A 20,376-nucleotide genomic window follows, 5' to 3' on the forward strand; every position below is an offset into this window, starting at 1 on the left:
GACTGACTAATGCCAATTTAGTTTCAGCCACTTTATGCAGGAATCCAAAAGCATCAAATTTCCGTGTACTTTGGGAACAATATAGAGCATGAACAAAAGGTTACAGAGGGAAGAAAATGTAATTGATTCTGAAGAGCGTGAACATCTGCAAAGAACGTATTGTAGGAGAAAACGATCTCTGAGGGTCCTACTTACGATGAAATGGTTTCTAGCTACCCACGCCAGAGAAATAGCTGCCTTGCATACCCCTCTCCAAGTCCGATCTCTAAGCAGAGCAGGACTGCTGATGCTTGAAGTTACTTTCTAAAACATGGAAACAAACAGAAACACGGCAGAAGACTTCACAAAACGAAACTCCTCTAGTGGTGATGAGCTAATGTACTTAGAGAAAAAGTCAGAAAAACTACACTCTGGTCAAAATTGTGTCATTAAATTGTGGCCAAGTCAATTGATCTCTTTGAGACTCAAGGTCCTCAACGTTGACATGGGAGGGCTGGACTGACAAGGGTCGTTTATGATGCTGTCTAGGGTTATAATATTAACAGAGTACCTTTTCTTCTAGAAGTCTCTTGAGTCTTAGGCTTTCAATTCTGGAAAGAACAAAAATTTTAACGCAACTAATTTAAGAACATCAACATTTATTTAACATGATAAAAAAGAAATGAGATATGAACATTTGCATTTAAACAATAGTAAGTAGCCTTTAATACATTACATGTGCTCATTGTATAGTATATACACAATGAACATAATTACATTTGTACACAAACTAAGTACTGGATTTGAAAACCTGCTTATTGCTGTACACATGTATTCCAATGAAGTATAAGCCCAGTACTTCAAAATACCTACACTTTTGTTTTTATTTTTCTTTTTTAAGAAAAGATAAGCGATAACATTTGTGTTTAAGCTGACAGGAGTGTGGCAGTAACTGCTGACATTGCAATCTGACCAAGAAAGAATTATAGCAGAAAACAGGACATACTTCACTTAGCAATAAAATGGCACATTTTAAATATATATATATATAAAATTCTTACAAATCAAGTGTGAAACAAAAGCACTGCAGTAGCCAAAACGGGAAGAAAAAAAACAAAACAAAACAGGAAAACAAGCTTCATTGGAAATAATAACTAACTTTAGAAAATGAAAAGCAAAAAAAAAAAAAAAAAATATATATATATAAATTCACCTAGACTTAAGAAACATCGAAATCTGGAAATCAGCAACTAAGTAAGCTCTGGCAATAGACTGCACATTAAAAAGCACCTTGACTTGTGTGCTCTGAAATCATAGCAGCAAGCTGGTGTCAGAATAATAACCTTGACATTACGGAGTGTACATATGGGCCATTAAAGCTGTTTTGGAATAAACATTTTCCAGAAGTGATAAAATGATGCTCTGTGACCAAAAGCATCAGAACTATGAATTTCATAGATTTAAAATATACTGTACAATATCTTCTTACACTGCTGAAGGTCCACGTCTTTAGCTCTGAATGGTTTCAACAGAAGTCAGTATAGCTGAAAATAAGAGGGAGAAAATTACTTTGACACCACAATGTTAATTAATTACCATTTCCCAGAGTAAGTAAGGGTGACGTTCTGTAACTACAGAACTGACAAGCACGGCCATGAAAATCCTAAAACACAAAACAATCAAAGGATATTTTCCTTCATATCCATAGCTTAATTCACAAAGCAAAGAAACACAATGCAATTTTTTTTTGAGCCTCGCTCTGTTGCTAGGCTGGACTGCAGTGGCTCAATCTTGGCTCAGTGCAACCTCTGCCTCCTGAGTTCAAGAGATTCCCCTTGCCTCAGCCTCCCAAGTAGCTGCAACTACAGGTATGCGTTACCATGCCTAATTTTTTTTTTTTTTTTTGTATTTTAGTAGAGATGGGGTTTCACCATGTTGGCCAGGATGGTCTCCATCTCCTGACCTTGTGATCTGGCTGCCTTGGCCTCCCAAAGTGTTGGGATTACAGTCGTGAGCGACCCCGCCTGGCCATTTTTTTTTTTTTTTTTTGAGACAAGGTCTCGCTTGCTCTGTCGCCTGGTGTGATCCTGGCTCCCTGCAACCTCTGCCTCCTGGATTCAAGTGATTCTCCTGCCTCCATCTCCCAACGAGCTGGGATTACAGGACTGTACACTATGCCTGGCTAATTTTTGTATTTTTAGTAGAGACAGGTTTCATCATGTTGGCCAGGCTGGTCTCAAACTCCTGGCCTCAAATGATCCTCCTGCCTTGGCCTCCCAAAGTGCTAGGATTACAGGCATAAGCCATTCTACCGGGCCCCACAAACACACATGATACCTTTTTCTTTTTTTGAGAACGAGTCTTGCTCTGTTGCCAGGCTGGAGTGCAGTGCCATGATCTCGGCTCACTGCAGCCTCTGCCTCATGAGTAGCTGGGACTAGAGGCGTACACCACCATGCCCAGGTCATTTTTGTATTTTTAGTAGAGACAGGGTTTCACCTTGTTGACCAGGATGGTCTCGATCTCTTGACCTTGTGATCCACCCGACTCGGCCTCCCAAAGTGCTGGGATTAAAGGCGTGAGCCACCGCGCCCAGCAAAGTTTATTTTTTTAAATTATTTTATTTAAGACAAGTTTTCACCATGTTGGTCAGGCTGGTCTTGAACTCCCGACCTCAGGTGATCCACCTGCCTTGGCCTCTAAAGTGCCTGGATTACAGGTGTGAGCCAGTATGCCCGGCTGTCCATAAAGTTTAAAAGAATTTAGGAAATTAGGTTGGGCGTGGTAATATCAGATAGACATTAAAGATTTTAATATTCCATCCAGTTGGCTGTACCATAAACATTTCATTGTCATTTACAATAATTAGCAAATTCCCAATGGGCAGACATGTCACACAAACTATAAAAAACGTTACATAATCAACCTGTAGTCACTTAAACAGAATTCTCGGGTCAGGCTATGGAAAGGAACATTAAGTAGAAGCACAGCTGCAAAACACTGCAAGTCTTGGCACAGGCCATACCCTCCAAATTTTGTTGTTTTTGTGGAAGATGAAATAAGAGACAAAGAAAATGCTGTCACACAGCAATCACTGGAAGGGCCAATGTTAGAAATCCGACCCTGATTCCAAGATATGGCGTCCTTGTTCTGCCAACTATCTGTACGTACAGCCCAGAACTAATCTCAGTTTTAATTCACTAAACCAACAGATGAATAATGAAATTCAAGTAAAAATCTCTAAAGCACAAATGCAAAGGGAAATGACGTACTTCTTCTGAGACTACACACACATGAAATGTGATCCTTCTGTGAGCTGTGGCTGAGTGGATGGAACAGGCGACGCCGAGGACTCAGGAGATGGGGAAAGACTTTTCACTAAAATACACAAAGAAAATGTGAGAAGATAAAAATCTTTAAGACGCATTTGGAGAAGGAAATTCTGATGCTGTAATCGCACAAAAATTGGAACATGTTTTGAGAAGGAAGTAATAGATGCATTTGGTTCTATTGTGATTTTTTTCTTTATAAATAATTAAAAACAAATTAAAAATTTTTTTTATTAATGAAGATGTGGGTCTTGCTATGTCGACCAGGCTGGTCTTGAACCCCTGGCATCATGTGATCCTCCCATCTTGATCTCCCAAAGTGTTGGGATTACAGGCATGAGCCACCGTGCTCAGCCTGTTATTTTCTAATCTGCAATCTAAATATTCAGTATAAAATGTTTCCTGAAGACTATTAAAAAAAATTTTGTGGGGGGCCTGGTATGGTGGCTCATGGCTACAATCCCAGCAATTTGGGAGGCTGAGGCGGGTGGATCATTTGAGGTCAGAAGTTCGAGACCAGCCTGGCCAACAATGGTGAAACCCCGACTCTACTAAAAATATAAAAATTAGTCAGACACGGTAGCTGGTGCCTGTGGTCCTGGCCACTCAGGAGGCCGTGGCAGAAGTGCTTGAACTCAGGAGCAAGGGGCTGTAATGAGCTGAGATCGCACCACTGTAGTCTAGCCTGGGTGACTTTGTCTCAAAAAACAAAAAAAACCCTACTTTACAATTTTTTTTTTGCTTTGAGGTTAATTTGCTGTTGGAATGTTTCTGGTTCTCTGCAGCTGAATTCTACAGAAGATTTAAACGCGGTGGTTTTAATACCAACACACCACTTTGATCCAGACCTTCTGCATAATAACCAAAACTGGCAGTGACAATGTTTTTTTAAGTGAGACTTCCTGTGCATACCGCCTTATTTATTTATTCTTTGACACAGGGTCTTGCTCTGTTGCCCAGGCTGGAGAGCAGTAGTGTAATCACAGAGCTCACTGTAGCCTCGACCTCCTGGGCTCCAGCCATCCTCCACCCCAGACTCCTGAGAAGCTAGGTCTATAGTTGAGTGCCACCCTGCATGTCTAAATTTTGAAAATTATCATTTTTAGTAGAAATGTCTTGTTATGTTGCCTAGGCTGGTCTTGAACCCCTGAGCTTAAATACTCCTGCCTTAGCCTCCCAAAGAGCTGAGATGACACAGGTGCCCGGCTCATACTGCCTTGTAAGTGATGGAGGCAAAGGAAAAGGCAGTGCTTAGTATTTGTTACAAGGGAATATGACTGATAACATAAATTTATAATTTATTTTAAATAAAATTTATTTTATTTAAATTTATATAACATAAACATGTTATATTTATATAGGTACTGAAGATGTTCTATCCAGAACATGTTTTTCCTAAGAAGAATGGTCCGGAATATGTGAGTTTCATTGTTCTTAAGGGCAGGAGTGGTGGTGGGGTTTCATAGGAATGGTTTTTTCACTTATGGACTACAAGAAGCAAAGCTGGCTGGGTGTGGTAGCTCACGCCTGTAATCCTAGCACTTTGGGAGGTGGAGGCGGGTGGATCACCCGAGTTCAGGAGTTCAAGACCAGCCTGACCAACATGGCGAGACCCTTCTCTACTAAAAATACAAAAATTAGCTGGGTGTGGTGTTGGGCACCTATAATCCCAGGTACTCTGGAGGCTGAGGCAGGAGAATCGCTTAAATGTTGGGGGTGGAGGTGCAGTGAGCTGAGATCACACCAAAGAGCAAAACTCTGTCTCAAAAAAACTGAAAAACAAAACAAAAAGCAAAGCTAATAATATGCACTACTTTCCATCCCTACCCCTAAAAATCATAAAGAAAACGAATAAAAGGGGCAGGCACAGTGGTTTACACCTGTAATCCAGCACTTTGGGAGGCCAAGACGGGCTGATCACGTGAGGTCAGGAATTCCAGACGAGCCTGGCCAACGTAGTGAAACCCCATTTCTACAAAAAATAGGGGTGTGTGTGTGTGTGTGTGTGTGTGTGTATGTGGAGACCAGGATGAAAAAAAAAAACAAAAAACAAAATTAGCTAGGCATGGTGGCACATGCCTGTAATCCCAGCTACTCAGGAGGCTGAAGCTGGAGAAATCCCTTGAACCGGGGAGGTGGTGGTTGCAGTGAGCCGAGATTGCGCCCCTGCACTCCAGCCTGGGTGACAGGGTGAGGAGAAAAGGTTTGTGAAGAGTCCAAGAAGTATGAGAGAACAGCAGAGAACAAAAAAATTTTTTTTGAGACAGTCTTGCTTGGTCATCCAGGGTGGAGTGCAATGGCGCAATCTTGGCAACCTCCACCTCCCGGGTTCCAGTGATTCTCCTGCCTCAGCCTCCCGAGTAGCTGGTATTACAGGCACGCACCACCACGCCTGGCTCAGTTTGGTATGTTTAGTAGAGATGAGGTTTCACCATGTTGGCTAGGTTTGTCTCCAAGTCCGACCCCTCAGGTGATCCACCCACCTCGGCCTCCCAGAGTGCTAAGATTACAGGCGTGAACCACTGTGCCCGGCCTTGGATTTTAAACATGCCATGGATAATGATTTTCTACAATTAAAGGAACAGCCAGATATGGATTATAGAAAGGCTGGAGTAAACAAACCCGTTCAATTAGTTTAGATATTAAATCCTCCAGAGTTCCCAATGTGGCAGGTTTGTGAATACTCTGAGAATCTAGCCCTGGGAACAGATTTTGTAAGTACTCAAAGATTTCCTTATTAGAAAAAGTTTACTTTATGTGTGAAAATTGAAAGCAAAAAGAAAAAAACAAAACCAGTGTGCTTATCCCTCTGCCAGGGTAGACTCTGTGGCAGGGGCTGCACCCCTCCTGAAGGTACACTTGGGGGGGGCAAACCCAGGTACTTAAGTGGTTCCCTTCTTAGAATCTCCCCATGGAAAATAAATTAAGAAGTTCAGAGGCAGCACCACGGAGAAAATTATGAAATGTTTTTTATCTACCTGCCATTGTTTGATTTCCTCTGGAAACCTCAGGAGTTGGTTCGTAAGAAATAACAGTTTCTTCCTGTTCGTCAACGTTGTTCTTGGTATTTTCTTCAACATGGTCTTCGGGTTGGTAATTTGTGATCTGTGTCTCATCTTGAGGGCTGATGAAAACAGATTGGTATTTAAAAATCTGTCACTACAGAATACAATTAATTTTTCTTCTAATTTTTTTGTTACGAAAGACACCACCCACCGCCTATGTTTAACAACTTTTTCTTACAATTAATCTTTTCTTTATGAAAGTTTCAAACAAAATAGAGCAAATAATAAATCTGTATACTCATGTCAATAATTTAGTCTGCCAGTCTTGCTTCATCTAAGCCCAAAGACCTTTGTTCCCTAAACCATGTAAAGCAGATTCTAGATCTGATATTTAATCTGTAAGTACTTCAGTACATATTTTTAATATGTTAATGCCGTCAAATATCTAGTCAGTGCTCAAATTTTCCTGGTGCCTCATAATGTCATTTTAGAATGAGAGTCAGGATCCAAACAAGGTCCATATATTGCCTAACAAGTTTCTTTTTTCCTCTTTTTGAAGATGGGGTTTCACCATGTTGGTCAGGCTGGTCTTGAACTCCTGACCTCAGGTGATCCACCCGCCTTGGCCTCCAAAGTGCTTGGATTACAGGTGTGAGCCACTGAGCCCAGCTGCCTAATAAATTTCCTTTTTTTTTTTTTTTTAAAAGATGGGGTTTCACCATTATGGCCAGGCTGGTCTTGAACTCCTGACCTCAGGTGATCCACCCACCTCGGCCTCCCAAAGTGCTAGGATTACAGGCGTGAGCCACTGCGCCCAGCCCTAACAAGTTTCTTAAAAGTCTACCTTAATCTAAAACAAATTGCCCCAGATCCCTTTTATTCTTTGCCATTTATATGTAAAAGAACCTGGTCTATCTGTCCTATATAGTTTGTCACATTCTAGATTCTGATGATTGTATCCTTCAAGATTTCCTATAAAGTTCTATGATTTTGAGGCTTATTCAGATTTAGGTTTTGAAGGGGCAAGTAACACTTCATTAGGTGGGTGTCATAAAGTACTACATTAATAGATTGCTTCTTTCTGTGATGTTAAAAATGCTTGGTGAGTTCAGGGGTTTCAGGAACCCCAAATTTTTAACATTTTTAACATGACAGAAAGAGTTCATATAAAGCTCTTTATCAGATTTTCAGCTAATAGCTTTGGCAGCCACTGAGGAATACTGTTCAAACCCATTATTTCATTAGGGTTAGCAAAGCAATGACACACCCAGCTAATTTTGTATTTTTAGTAGAGACGGGGTTTCTCCATGTTGGTCAGGCTGGTCTGGTCCCACCTCAGCCTCTCAAAGTGTTGGGATTACAGGCATGAGCCACTGTGCCTGGCCTCTTTTTTTTTTTTTGAGACAGTGGTGTGATCTCGGCTCACTGCAACCTCTACTTCCCTGGCTCAAGCAATTCTTGTGCCTCAGTCTTCCAAGTAGGTGGGATTGCAGGCCTGTGCCACTATGCCTGGATAATTTTTGTATTTTCAGTAGAGACAGGGTTTTACTATATTATTGGCCAGGCTGGTTTCAAACTCCTGACCTCAAGTGATCCGCCCACCTCAGCCCCACAAAGTGCTGGGATTATAGGCATAAGCCACTGCGCCTGGCCACGAAGCAATGATACTCTGTCTCTCCCTTGAAATTCATCTAAAAATAAAAGTTTCCTCAAACTATTTGGTTACAGTTTGGGGAAAAAAACATGATAAACACCTGATCCTTTCCCTTAATGTACTAAGTTTTGGAATTAAAAGTTCATTCCTTAGCATCCTTTAAAATGGCCAAGAAATTTTTTTGTTGTTGCTGTATCATTATGAACTCCAATTTTTAACATACTGAATGTATTTTAATCTATGCTTTTTATTACAAAAATTCAGCAGAGATATTTTTCTTATCAGACATCGCCAAATACTTTTCAAATTCAGTTTTGCTATTCATTTAAGAAATAAAGGCATTCCTGTAACATTCAACCATAGCATTTCTGTTTTCTAGTTCTGCTAATCTTTCTTTTTTGGGGTGAGACAGAGTCTTACTCTGTCCCTACGCTGGAATGCAGTGGTGCAATCTTGGCTCACTGCAACCTTTGCCTTCTGGGTTCGAGTGATTCTTCTGCCTCAGCCTCCCAAGTAGCTGGTACTATAAGCACACGCCACCATGCCCAGCTAATTTTTGTATTTTTAGTAGAGACAAGGTTTCACCATATTGGCCAGGCTGGTCTTGAACTCCTGACCTTGTGATCTGCCTGCCTTGGGCTCCCAAAGTTATTGGATTACAGGTGTGAGCCACCATGTCCAGCCACATTTTCTCATTAATCTTTACAAAATACTTGTTAGATAGATACTATTATTATTATTATTATTGTTGTTGTTGTTTTCTATAGAGACAGGGTTTCACCATGTTGGCCAGGATGGTCTCGATCTCTTGACCTTGTGATCCACCTGTCTCAGCCTCCCAAAGTGCTGGGATTACAAGCATGAGCCACTGTGCCCGGCTGATAGATACTATTATTCCCTTTTTTCTTTTTCTTTCTTTTTTTTTTTTTTTGAGATAGGGTCTCATTCTGTTGCCTAGGTTAGAGTGTAGTGGCACAATCATGGCTCACTGCAGCCTTGACCTCCTGGGCACAAGTGATCCTCTCACCTCAGCCTCTAGGACAATAGGCTAGATTCAGTAGCTAGGACTAGAGGCACCTGCCACCATGTCTGGCTAATTGTTTTTTTTTTTTCAAAGATGAGATCTCACTGTGTTGCCCAGGCTGGTCTCGAATTCCTGTGCTCAGGTGATCCTCCAGCCTTGGCGTCTCAAGGTGGTGGAATTATAGATGTGCACCACTGTGCCCAGCCCGAGTTCCATTTTGACAACTGGGGAACGGGTAGTTCAAGAGATTTCATAACTTGCTCAAGATTCTATAGCTCCTAGGTGGCTACGCGGGGACTGAAATCCAGTACTTTCAACTCTGAAGTTCACCATTTTTAAGCAGCTGAACAGTTCTGTGAATGATTCCTTCGCTGCTTTCCTTAAATATTACCTGTATAGAACATCCTCAGGCATCTCTTCTTTGTCTCTTTCTTTATCCGACATTTCCACAGAATTTACTCCATTTGGCTCAGGTTCAAAAAGCATTTCATATGAAATAGTTTCAGTTTTTTTTAACTATAGGATAAAAAGAAACGTTTTCTTTTCAAAGAATTCTTACCACATTAGACTAGCAAATCTAAAATGATTCCAAAATAAAGTTTATTAAACAATCATACTCTTATCAAATATTTACAGATAATAAATTTAGGTTCAAGTATATTAACATTCTTTACTACTAGGATGGAAAAAGTTATTTGTCTAGAGATATTGTATATTGCTAAGATGCAGCTATTGGGATATAAGATTCCTTAACTGGTATTAATGATAATTTAATCTAGCCCTAACTGATTATGTTTTAAATTTTCAATTAATGCATTTTTATGTTTTTCTTTTTCTTTTTCGAGACAGAGTCTCACTCTGCCCTCCAGGCTGCAGTGCAGTGGTGTGATCTCAGTTCACTGCAACCTCTGCCTCCTGGGTTCAAGCGATTCTCCTGCCTCAGCCTTCAGAGTAGGGATTACAGGCGTGTGCTAACTTTTATTTATTATTTATTTATTTTTTGAGACGGAGTTTCACTCTTGTTACCCAGGCTGGAGTGCAATGGCACGATCTCAGCTCACCGCAACCTCCGCCTCCTGGGTTCCTGCCTCAGCCTCCTGAGTAGCTGGGATTACAGGCACGCGCCACCATGCCCAGCTAATTTTTTGTATTTTTAGTAGAGACGGGGTTTCACCATGTTGACCAGGATGGTCTCAATCTCTTGACCTCGTGATCCACCCGCCTCGGCCTCCCAAAGTGTTGGGATTACAGGTTTGAGCCACCGCGCCCGGCCAACTTTTATATTTTTTTAGTACAGACAGCGTTTCCCTATGTTGGCCAGGCTGATCTTGAACTCTGAGCCTCAAGTGACCTGATTGCCTCGGCCTCCAAAATGCTGGGATTACAGATGTGAGGCACTGTGCCTGGCCGCATTTCCAGGCTGGAATGCAGTGGCGTGATCTCGGCTCATTGCAACTTGGGCTCAGGTGATCCTCCCACTCAGCTTCCCCAGTAGCAGCTGGGACTACCTGGCTAAGTTTTATATTTTTATAGAGACAGGGCTTCACCAGGTTTCCCAGGCTGGTTTCAAACTCCTGGGCTGAAGTGATCTACCTGCCTCAGTCTCTCAAAGTGCTGGGATTACACTCATGAGCCACCGTGCCAGACCAATTAATGAATATTTGGACGTGGCTGAATACATCAATCAAACTAAAGAAAGCTTATTCTTTTCATTTAGCTCCATGGCCTCTGTGACTGAAAGACACATATTTTATTTTCAACCTTACCACTTGACTCAATCTTCACAAATCTATTCCTTTGGAATGCCTGTCCTAAAATAATCTCGCTACCTCTTTGCTGAAGTCCACATTTTGGGGTTCGTCTTCTTTTAGTTGAAGAATTTCTGCGGCGGGAGTTTCAGGGTCTGGCTTTACATCATTTTCTCTAATGACAGTGTCCAGTTCCTTAATGTTATCATCCCTCCTTCGAATCTGCTCAAAAGACACATGGCGTTTTTAAACTCATACTGTGCCTGCATACATATTTTATAAATAGTGCCTGTTAATTCTGAAAATAGAACAAAGCCGGATCTCCATTCATGAAGAAGTTTTCCTACAAAAACTGACAAAGAACATTTATATATATAGCACGATTCCACTCATTTTTCTCGCCTCTTTAAAAATAAACATTCATAAAATTCATTTTATAATTTGTAGAATGTGCCCCAATTCAACTGTTGCTTTGTTTAGTCTCCATCAGCAAGGCCTGCTCTCTATAAGATGGAAAGAGGGGAAGTCCATTAGGACAGGAAAGCATGTTCCGCTGGTGCCACCGCAGACAAGCTTTAAGATACTATTGCAAGGTGACAAGTGTCTACAAACAGGGACAGACCAGCCAGAAGCTACTGAACAGGTTGGCTAGCGTGTTGTCTCTAAATTTATAAAGGGCAAGACACAAAAACAAACGAAAAGAAACAAAATGGCATCACTTTATAAGCCTGAAGTTGAGATGTGACGGTCAGCACACTTGGAGCTTTACCTAGAAGCTCCTCCTGCTACAGTTTAGGTCATGTTAAATTAGGACACAGAGCAATACACATTTTATTGAGAGGGGAATTGGGGACTATCTTGGTAACCTGCATAGCGTTTTACATTTGTTGAAAACCCTTTTATTTTCTTAGTGTCTCTAAGGAGTCTGGGCAGCTGTATCATCATGTTACCGTTGGAGACATTAAGTCCACAACTGGTCCCCGGGCATCCAAAAAATACTTCAGCTCTGCTCTCCTGAACTCATCAGGGTTATTTACATTTTACTTAGCTGTCTTAGCTTATTATCACGAGAATTCAATCATATAAAATAACTATCCGTACTACAGACCTTTTAAGACCCATCCATCATGTAGCTCTGATTCCAAAATTCAGTGATATTAGATTCACACAAAAGAATACTCAAATGCAATTCACGTACCTGAGAAGTCCTACATGGATTATCCCTTAAATTGGAAGGGCTTTGTAAGGGTGATGGGTCTGAAGCACCAATAACATTTAACCCTTTCTTCCTTTCCCTCAGGCACGCTTGCTGATGTCTTCTTATTCTTTCCATCTGCTCTTCCACGGTCATCCTAGGCCGAGTACTTTCAGCCAAACAGAGCTGCTCCACTGCACTTCTTGGTCTTTGCTTCAAAGTAAAAACGAACACATCGATACGTAAGTGAAAACTTTTGAAAAGTAGGATGGAATAAAAACTGTTGCAAAGTGCATTTGTTTGTTTTCAAAATCACAAGAAGAGGCTTTGAATGTCATTTAGGTATCACCAGAAACGCACATGAAATTGTTATTTATTTATTTATTTTTTAAATGCCCCAAATCTGAGTATTTGTCATGTAACCATAATTATAGATATAACTACTTATTAAAACATTCACCATATATATGGTTAATATTATATATATACACACACATATATATGTATATATATTATAATATATATTACATATAATATAATATGTATATATATAATATGTATATATATATATATATGTGTGTGTATATATAGTTTTTGCTTGGAGAAGTTTTTTGATAGAATCACAAGAAGTACAATTTACCCAATACATTTTCCCAGGAAGATCTTTTTGAATTTTAGACTCACAGGATCAAAATAAACCAAAAAAAAAACCTTACTGCATACCAATGGTCTCCAGGCAATAAAGTTATGAGAGAACTAATAATGTTCTTTTTTTTTCCTTTTTTTTTTTTAGAAAGGAGAGAAGGAAAGAAAAGAAAAAGAGGAGTGAAGGAGAGGAAGAAAGAGGAAGAAAAAGAGGGAGAGAGAACAGGAATGCTGCTTTATACTAAAAATGGGCATTGAAAACCTCTTTTATGCCAATAATTGTGCTTAATAATGGCCGATCAATATTTCATTTAAACCTATGAATAGGTGTGATGTGGTACTGACAAGAATGTATATTTTATGTATTTAAAGTGGAGAGCTCTATAAATGTTTATTAAGTTATTGTTATTTTATCTTTAACTGGTAATTGGTGATGTATGGTCAATGACAGAAAGAAAAAGAGAGAAGATATATAAGGGAGGAGAGAAAACAAGAGGAACAAAAAGTATTTTTTTTTTGGCATAAAAAAAAAAATACGGGCCAGGAGTGGTGGCTTACACCTGTAATCCCAGCACTTTGGGAGGCTGAGGTGGGTGGATTGCTTGAGCCCAGGAATTCAAGACCAGCCTGGGCGACATGCTGAAAATTCATCTCTACCAAAAATACAAAAATTAGCAAGGCAGGTGTGGTGGCGTATGCCTATAGTCCCAGCTACTAGGGAGGCTAAGGTGGGAGGATGGTTTGAGCCCAGGAGGTGGAGGCTACGGTGAGCTGAGATTGTGCCATTGTACTCCAGCATGGGCGACAGGGCCAGATCCTGTCTCAAACCAACGAACCAACCAACCAAACAACCCACCCACCCCCATAATTCAGTTCCAGTAAATCTGGGTAAAACAAAAAACAAACACCACCACCATAAAAAGGTAGGGCAAACTGGGCACAGTGGCTCATGCCTGTAATCCCACCATTTTGGGAGGCTGAGGCAGGTGGATTACTTGAGGCCAGGAGTTCAAGCCCAGCCTGGCCAACATGGCAAAACCCCATCTCTACAAAAATGCAAAAAAATTAGCCAGGCGTGGTGGCTCATGCCTGTAGTCCCAGCTACTCGGGATGCTGAGGTGGGAGGATCGCCTGAACCTGGGAGGAGGCAGAGGTTGCAGTGAGCTAACACCGTGCCAGCCTGGGCTATGAGTGAGAGTCTGTCTCAAAAGAAAAAAAAAAAAGAAGAATATGGCAGCTCTGGAGCAAGTCAGTCCCATGACCCTGAAGAAAACTGCATAAGACTCAGACGAGGAGAAAAGCAGGGGTATGGTGTCTAAATACAGATTTCTTTCATATTGAGGAAATGTAATGTTTGAAGTCATACATTGGCTGTGAAAAGACTAATAAAGCAAACACCTTTTCTCATTAGTAATAAAACTATGAAAATACTTATTTTCTATAAATGAGTCATTTGAAAATGCTTAATAAGGTATACATACACATACACATATACACAGTTGATCTTTGAACAACACGGGATTGAGCTGCAGAAGTCCATTTACAGGAGGATTTCTTTCTTTCTTTTTATTTATTTGAGACAAAGCCTCACTCTGTCTCCCAGGCTGGAGTGCAGTGGTGTGATCGCGGCTCACCGCAACCTCCACCTCCCCAGGTTCAAGTGATTCTCCTGCCACAGCCTCTTGAGTAGTTGGGATTACAGGTGCCTGCTATACCATATCCAGCTAAATTTTTTGTATTTTTAGTAAAGATGGTTTCACCAGGTTAGCCAGGCTGGTCTCGAACTCCTGACCTCACATGACCCACCCGCCTTGGCCTCCCAACGTGCTGGGATTACAGGAGCGAAGCTGAGGATTTTCTTCAATAAAGGTTACACTGAATGTGCTTGCCTCTCCTTCTATTTCTAACTCTTTTGCCTCTGCCACTCCTGAGACAGTAAGAACAACTCCTTCTTCTTCCATCGAGTCAATGTGAAGATTATGAGGATGAAGAGCTTTTTTTTGTTTTTTGAGACAGAGTTTCGCTGTTGTTACCCAGGCTGGAGTGCAATGGCACGATCTCGGCTCACCACAACCTCCGCCTTCTGGGTTCAAGCAATTCTCCTGCCTCAGCCTCCTGAGTAGCTGGGATTACAGGCACGTGCCACCATGCCCAGCTAATTTTTGTAATTTTAGTAGAGACGGGGTTTTACCATGTTGACCAGGATGGTCTCGATCTCTTGACCTCGTGATCCACCCGCCTCGGCCTCCCAAGGTGTTGGGATTACAGGCTTGAGACACCACATCCGGCCCTGAAGAGCTTTATGATGATCTATTTCCACTTAATAAATGGTAAAATGTATTTTCCCTTCCTTATTTTAATTTTAATTGTATGTACGTAAGTATATATTTTTGAGACAGGCTGTTGCTCTGTCGCCCAGGCTGGGGTGCAATGGGGTAATCACAGCTCACCTAGACCTCCTGGGCTTAAGTGATCTCCCCTCTCTCAGCCCCTTGAGTAGGTGAGACCATAGGCACAGGCCACCATGCCTGGCTAGTTCTTTTGGTAATTTTTGTAGAGATGGGGTCTCCTTATGTTGCTTAGGCTAGTCTTGAATTCCCGGGCTCAAGCAAGCCTCCAGACCTGGCCTCCTAAAAGGAATGGAATTACAGGCATGAGCTACTGTGCCTGGCCTAAACCTGCTAGCATCTTTCTGCTTGATTTTATATTTGTGTGTGTTTGTTTCGAGACAGAGTGTCACTCTGTTGCCCAAGGCTGGGATGCAGTGGTACAATCTCGACTCAATGCAACCTCTGCCTCCTGGGTTCAAGTGATTGTTATGCCTCAGCCTCCCGAGCAGCTGAGACTACAGGTGCCTGCCACCACACCCAGCTTATTTTTGGGTTTTTAGTAGAGATGGGGTTATACCATGTTGGTCAGGCTGGTCTCAAACTCCTGACCTCAAATGATCTGCCTGCCTTGGCCTTTCAAAGTGCTGGGAATACAAGTGTGAGCTACAGTGCCTGGCCTCTGCTTGATTTTAACATGTACTTTTTTTTTTTTTTGAGACGAAGTTTCGCTCTTGTTATCCAGACTGGAGTGCAATGGCATGATCTCGGCTCACTGCAACCTTTGCCTCCTGGGTTCAGGCAATTCTCCTGCCTCAGCCTCCCGAGTAGTTGGGACTACTGGCATGCACCACCATGCCCAGCTAATTTTTTGTATTTTTAATAGAGACGGGGTTTCACCATGTTGACCAGGATAGGCTAGATATCTTGACCTCGTGATCCACCCGCCTCGGCCTCCCAAAGTGCTGGGATTACAGGCGTGAGCCACCGCGCCCGGCCTAACACGTACTTTTTATAGTCCTTTTACTGTTGACTTGTTATTTTAGCTTTACTATTTCCAATGAAATCTTCCAATCTTTAAAAATTGCCCAACTCTCTGAACAAACAACAGTATCACAGAATCATGACCACTAATGTTAATAATGATATATTATCTTGAGTCTTCATTTCCATAGATCTTTATAATTTTATACTAATTAAACACATTACATTGTATTGCTTTTCTTTTTCTTTTGAGAGGGAGTCTCACTGTCACCCAGGCTGAAGTACAGTGGCGTGATCTCAGCTCACTGCAACCTCTGCCTCCCAGGTTCAAGCAATTCTCCTGCCTCAGCCTCCCTGGCAGCTAGGACTACAGGCGTGTGTCACCACACCTGGCTAATTTTTTTTTTTTTTTGTATTTTGAGTAGAGATGGGGTTTCACCATGTTGGCCAGGCTGGTCTTGAACTCCTGACCTCAAGTGATCTGCCTGCCTTGGCCTTCCAAAGTGCTGGGATTACAGGTGTGAGCCACCATGCCCAGTACATTTCTTATATATAAATGCATCTTAGTTTTTTGGCATGTATTTTGTAGCTGTACTTTAAATATTGTTAAAGAATATCTAGCCTGGGCAACAGAGTGAGACCCCATCATTTACTAATAAAAAAAAAAAAATTAGCAGAGTATGGTGGCACATGCTTATCATCCCAGCTAGCCAGGAGGCTGGGGTGAGAGGATACTTTGAGTCCAGGAGTTGGAGACTGCAGTGAGCTATGATCATGTCATAGCACTTCCGCCCGGGTAACAGAGTGAAACCCTATCCATTAAAAAAAAAAAAAAAAAGGCGGGCGTAGTGGCTCACACCTGTCATCCCAGCACTTTGGGAGGCCAAGGTGGGCAGATCACGAGGTCAGGAGATCAAGGTCATCCTGGCTAACATTGTGGAACCCATCTCTGCTAAAAACACAAAAAAATGAGCCAGGCATGCTGGCATGCCATATATTTTTTTTTGTTTTTGCTGTTTTGAGATGGAGTCTGACTCTGTGGCCAGGCTGGAGTGCAGTGGCGCGATCACGGCTCACTGCAACATCTGCTTCCTGGGTTTAAACGATTCTCCTGCTTAGCCTCCCGAGTAGCTGGGATTACAGGTGCCCGGCCAGGCTGCCTGGCTAATTTTTTGTATTTTCAGTAGAGACGGGGTTTCACCATGTTGGCTGGGATAGTCTCGATCTCTTGACCTCATGATCCGCACGGCTCAGCCTCCCAAAGTGCTGGGATTGCGGGTGCGAGCCACCGCGCCCGGCCTGCCATATAGCATATGTACTACCTTTCAGTCATGTCTTATAGCTTAAAATTATCTCATATCAAATAGGTAGAGTATTTATAAAGATAAGAAGAAGTATTTTTGCAGCCCACATTTCTAGAGAATACTTGGGGAAAGGGGGTTCAGTATCCTCAGCATTTTCCAAAGAACAAAACTAGACTGGTTTAGAGTTTGATTTAAATTAATCTCAGATGAAAACGTGAAATATGGGATTTATTTTCCAGTTCCAATTCACGTTTCTCAGAGTAACCAGAGGACTGGCAAACTCTAAAACTATTAAAACCACAGCTGAAAGGCCCTGCAACCTCATGAATGCTAGAAAACCCATTAACTTGTGGGTGGCCACAGGACACGTCCATACCTCTCATCAAGGAAATTCTTAAAGGCATCAAGGAGTGCAGAACAGCGATTAGAGAACAGATTCCACAAATTGCGGACTATGACTATGACCCCAGGTCTAGGCTGATCTAAAGAAAACCTAAATTAGGTATTAACTAGGTCTGTCCTCTGATGTGCTAATTCTTCAAACAACATTTTTAGAATAACTAAGATTGTTATGTTTATCCTTGAGAATGCAAAAAGGATTCTGATAAGACAGTGAAAAGGAAAACATGAAAGCAGGCGATAAACAGCTCTGAGAATCTTTCTAGAAGTAAATTTCCAGTGCAATACCGTTCTTAGATCCATCATCTTCTTAGTTTTCCTCAAGGTTACATATGAAGCTATTGTCGAAGATTCTGGTGTTGGTGATTTTGTTCTTGGAGGGACCACCCCAACAGGAAAATGGGAACCTAAAAATTAAAACAGCAGTAAGTTCTACAAAAACATCTTTCATACAGCATTGCTTTCTTTTAACTTAATTAATTTCTGACCCTTTTAAAATCAGAAAGCAAATTTAGCTGAAGAGTCAAGGCCAGGCATGGGGGCTCATGCCTGTAATCCCAGCACTTTGGGAGGCTGAGGCAGGTAGATAACCTGAGGTCAGGAGTTCAAGACCAGCTTGGCCAACATGGTGAAACCTGTCTCTACTAAAAAAAATTAGAAAAATTAGCCGGGCATGGTGGCAGGCGCCTGTAATCCCAGTTACTCAGGAGGCTGAGGCAGGAGAATTGCTTAAACCCAGGGGACGGAGGTTGCAGTGAGCCAAGACTGCCCCACTGCACTTCAGCCTGGGTGACAGAAAGAGGTTCTAACTCAAAATAAAATAAAATAAAATAAAACAAAACAGAGTCAAAATCAGTCAATAATACCACCAGATAAATGTAGGGTTACATTTTAAAATAAAACTCTGTTCAGGTATGGTGACTCATGCCTGCAATCCTAGCACTTTGGGAGGCTGAGGCGGGAGGATCACTTGAGCCCAGGATTTTGAGACCAGCCTGAGTAAAACATAGTGAGACTTGTCTCTAAAAAAATGGAAAGAAAAAAAAAAAATTGGCTGGGCATGGTTGGTTCATGCCTGTAATCTCAGCACTTTGGGAGGCCGAGGCGGGCGGATCACGAAGTCAGGAGATCAGACCATCCAGGCCAACATGGTGAAACTTTGTCTCTACTAAAAATACAAAAAAAAATGAGCTGGGTGTGGTGGCGCGTGCCTGTAATCCCAGCTATTCAAGAGGCGAGGTTGAAGAACGGCTTGAATCTGGGAGGCGGAGGCTGCAGTGAGCCAAGATCACGGTACTGCACTCCAGCCTGGGTGACAGAGTGAGACTCCATCTCACAAAAACAAAAAAAGAGAAGAAAAAAATTCTACAGATTAGCCTACGACATTTTAAAGAACATTAATGACAACAAACCCCCTTTTGACCAGGTGCCGTGGCTCACTGTCTATAATTCCAGGGCTCTGGGAAGCCAAGATGGGAGGATTGTCGCTTGAGGCCAGGAGTTTGGGACCAGCCTGCTCAACATAGTGAGACCCCATCTCTGTTTTTTAAAAAAAGCCCCCCTTTGTCACACTGATACATCTCTATCACCATCCTAACAAGTTAGTTCAACCTAAATGTCCTTAATTTCTGCTTGGCTTTTAAAAATCATACAATATGGCCTCAAAAAAGTAGCCACTAACAATGTTAAAACAGCTAACCTGTAGGTACTTGTTTTCACTTTTGCTTCTGTATTTTTCCTTTTCTTTTGAAATAGAGTCTTGCTCTGTTGCTCAGGCTGGAGTGCAATGGCACAAACTCAGCTCCCTGCAACCTCCGCCTCCTGGGCTCAAGCAATCCTCCCACCCCAGCCTCCTAAGTAGCTGGGACTAAAGGCATGTGCCACCAAGCCCAGCTAATTTTTTGTTTTTTTGCAGAGACAGAATCTTGCCATGTTGCCCAGGCTGGTTTTAAACTCCTGGGCTCAAGAAATCCTCCCACCTTGGCTTTTCGCAGTGCGAGGGTTACAGGTGTGTGCCACTATGCCTGGCCAACTCTTTTTTTTTTTTTCTCTCTGAGACGAAGTTTTGCTCTTGTTGCCCAGGCTGGAGTGCAATGGTGCGATCCTGGCTCAATGCAACCTCTGCCTTCTGGGTTCAAGCAATCCTCCTGCCTCTGCCTCCCTAGTAGCTGGGACTACAGGCATATGCCACCACACCCAGCTAGTTTTGTATTTTTAGTAGAGACAGGGTTTCACCATGTTGGTCAGGCTGGTCTGGACCTCAGGTGATCTGCCTGTCTCGGCTCCAAAAGTACTGGGATTACAGGCGTGAGCCACCACCCCCAGCCTCAGCCAATCTTCTTAAATAAAGCATTCAGTCCAATTATATTTGTTGCAATTAGCAGTTATTTAGATTTATTTGTACCAACGTATTTTTTCTCTTTGCATTTTTTTCCAACTTCTTTTCTTTTTTGGATTATCTTTCTCTCCTTCCATTTGTCTCCCTACTAGTTTTGAAGCCATCCAGTCTATTTTTTTTGTTTTGAAACAGAGTCTTGCTCTGTTGTTGAGGCTGAAGTGAAAGTGGCATAATCACAGCTCTCTGCAGTCTCGACAATTTCTTTTATCTTACACCCTAGTATGCATACTTAAACTTATGAAAGTTGAAAGTTAATCAAGATGATTACCATGAGTCAGAAGGAAACAAAGATGTTAAAGCATATTAACACCAATAAACTTTCTCCTGATTCACACGCTATTGTGATCAAATAGTCATATGCTTTTAAAAAAACCAAATACTTTTT

At 41.8% G+C, this 20,376-nt stretch overlaps 1 protein-coding gene across 50 annotated transcripts in view; it reads right to left on the reverse strand.

Moving 5' to 3' along the window:
- Window positions 1-621: 621 nt before the first annotated feature.
- The window catches only part of PLEKHA5 (pleckstrin homology domain containing A5), a 238,586-nt gene continuing 218,831 nt past the window's right edge, over window positions 622-20,376 (reverse strand). For 35 of the 50 annotated variants that reach the window (XR_013522445.1, XM_035255218.3, XM_035255211.3 and 32 more), the window contains 7 exons: window positions 17,882-18,000; window positions 11,938-12,147; window positions 10,821-10,961; window positions 9,383-9,507; window positions 6,287-6,432; window positions 3,252-3,357; window positions 622-1,523 (listed from right to left, as the gene is read on the reverse strand). Coding sequence is in view for 49 of the 50 variants with exons in the window: in XM_035255218.3 (XP_035111109.3) it covers window positions 3,263-3,357; window positions 6,287-6,432; window positions 9,383-9,507; window positions 10,821-10,961; window positions 11,938-12,147; window positions 17,882-18,000 (836 nt within the window). In the remaining variant the exon portion in view is untranslated. The remainder of the gene's footprint in view (window positions 1,524-3,251; window positions 3,358-6,286; window positions 6,433-9,382; window positions 9,508-10,820; window positions 10,962-11,937; window positions 12,148-17,881; window positions 18,001-20,376) is intronic. The other 15 variants (XM_054237944.2, XM_078338257.1, XM_078338254.1 and 12 more) reach the window with 1 other exon arrangement.

Source organism: Callithrix jacchus, chromosome 9 (genome assembly GCF_049354715.1).
Source record: "Callithrix jacchus isolate 240 chromosome 9, calJac240_pri, whole genome shotgun sequence".
Lineage (NCBI taxonomy): Eukaryota > Metazoa > Chordata > Mammalia > Primates > Cebidae > Callithrix > Callithrix jacchus.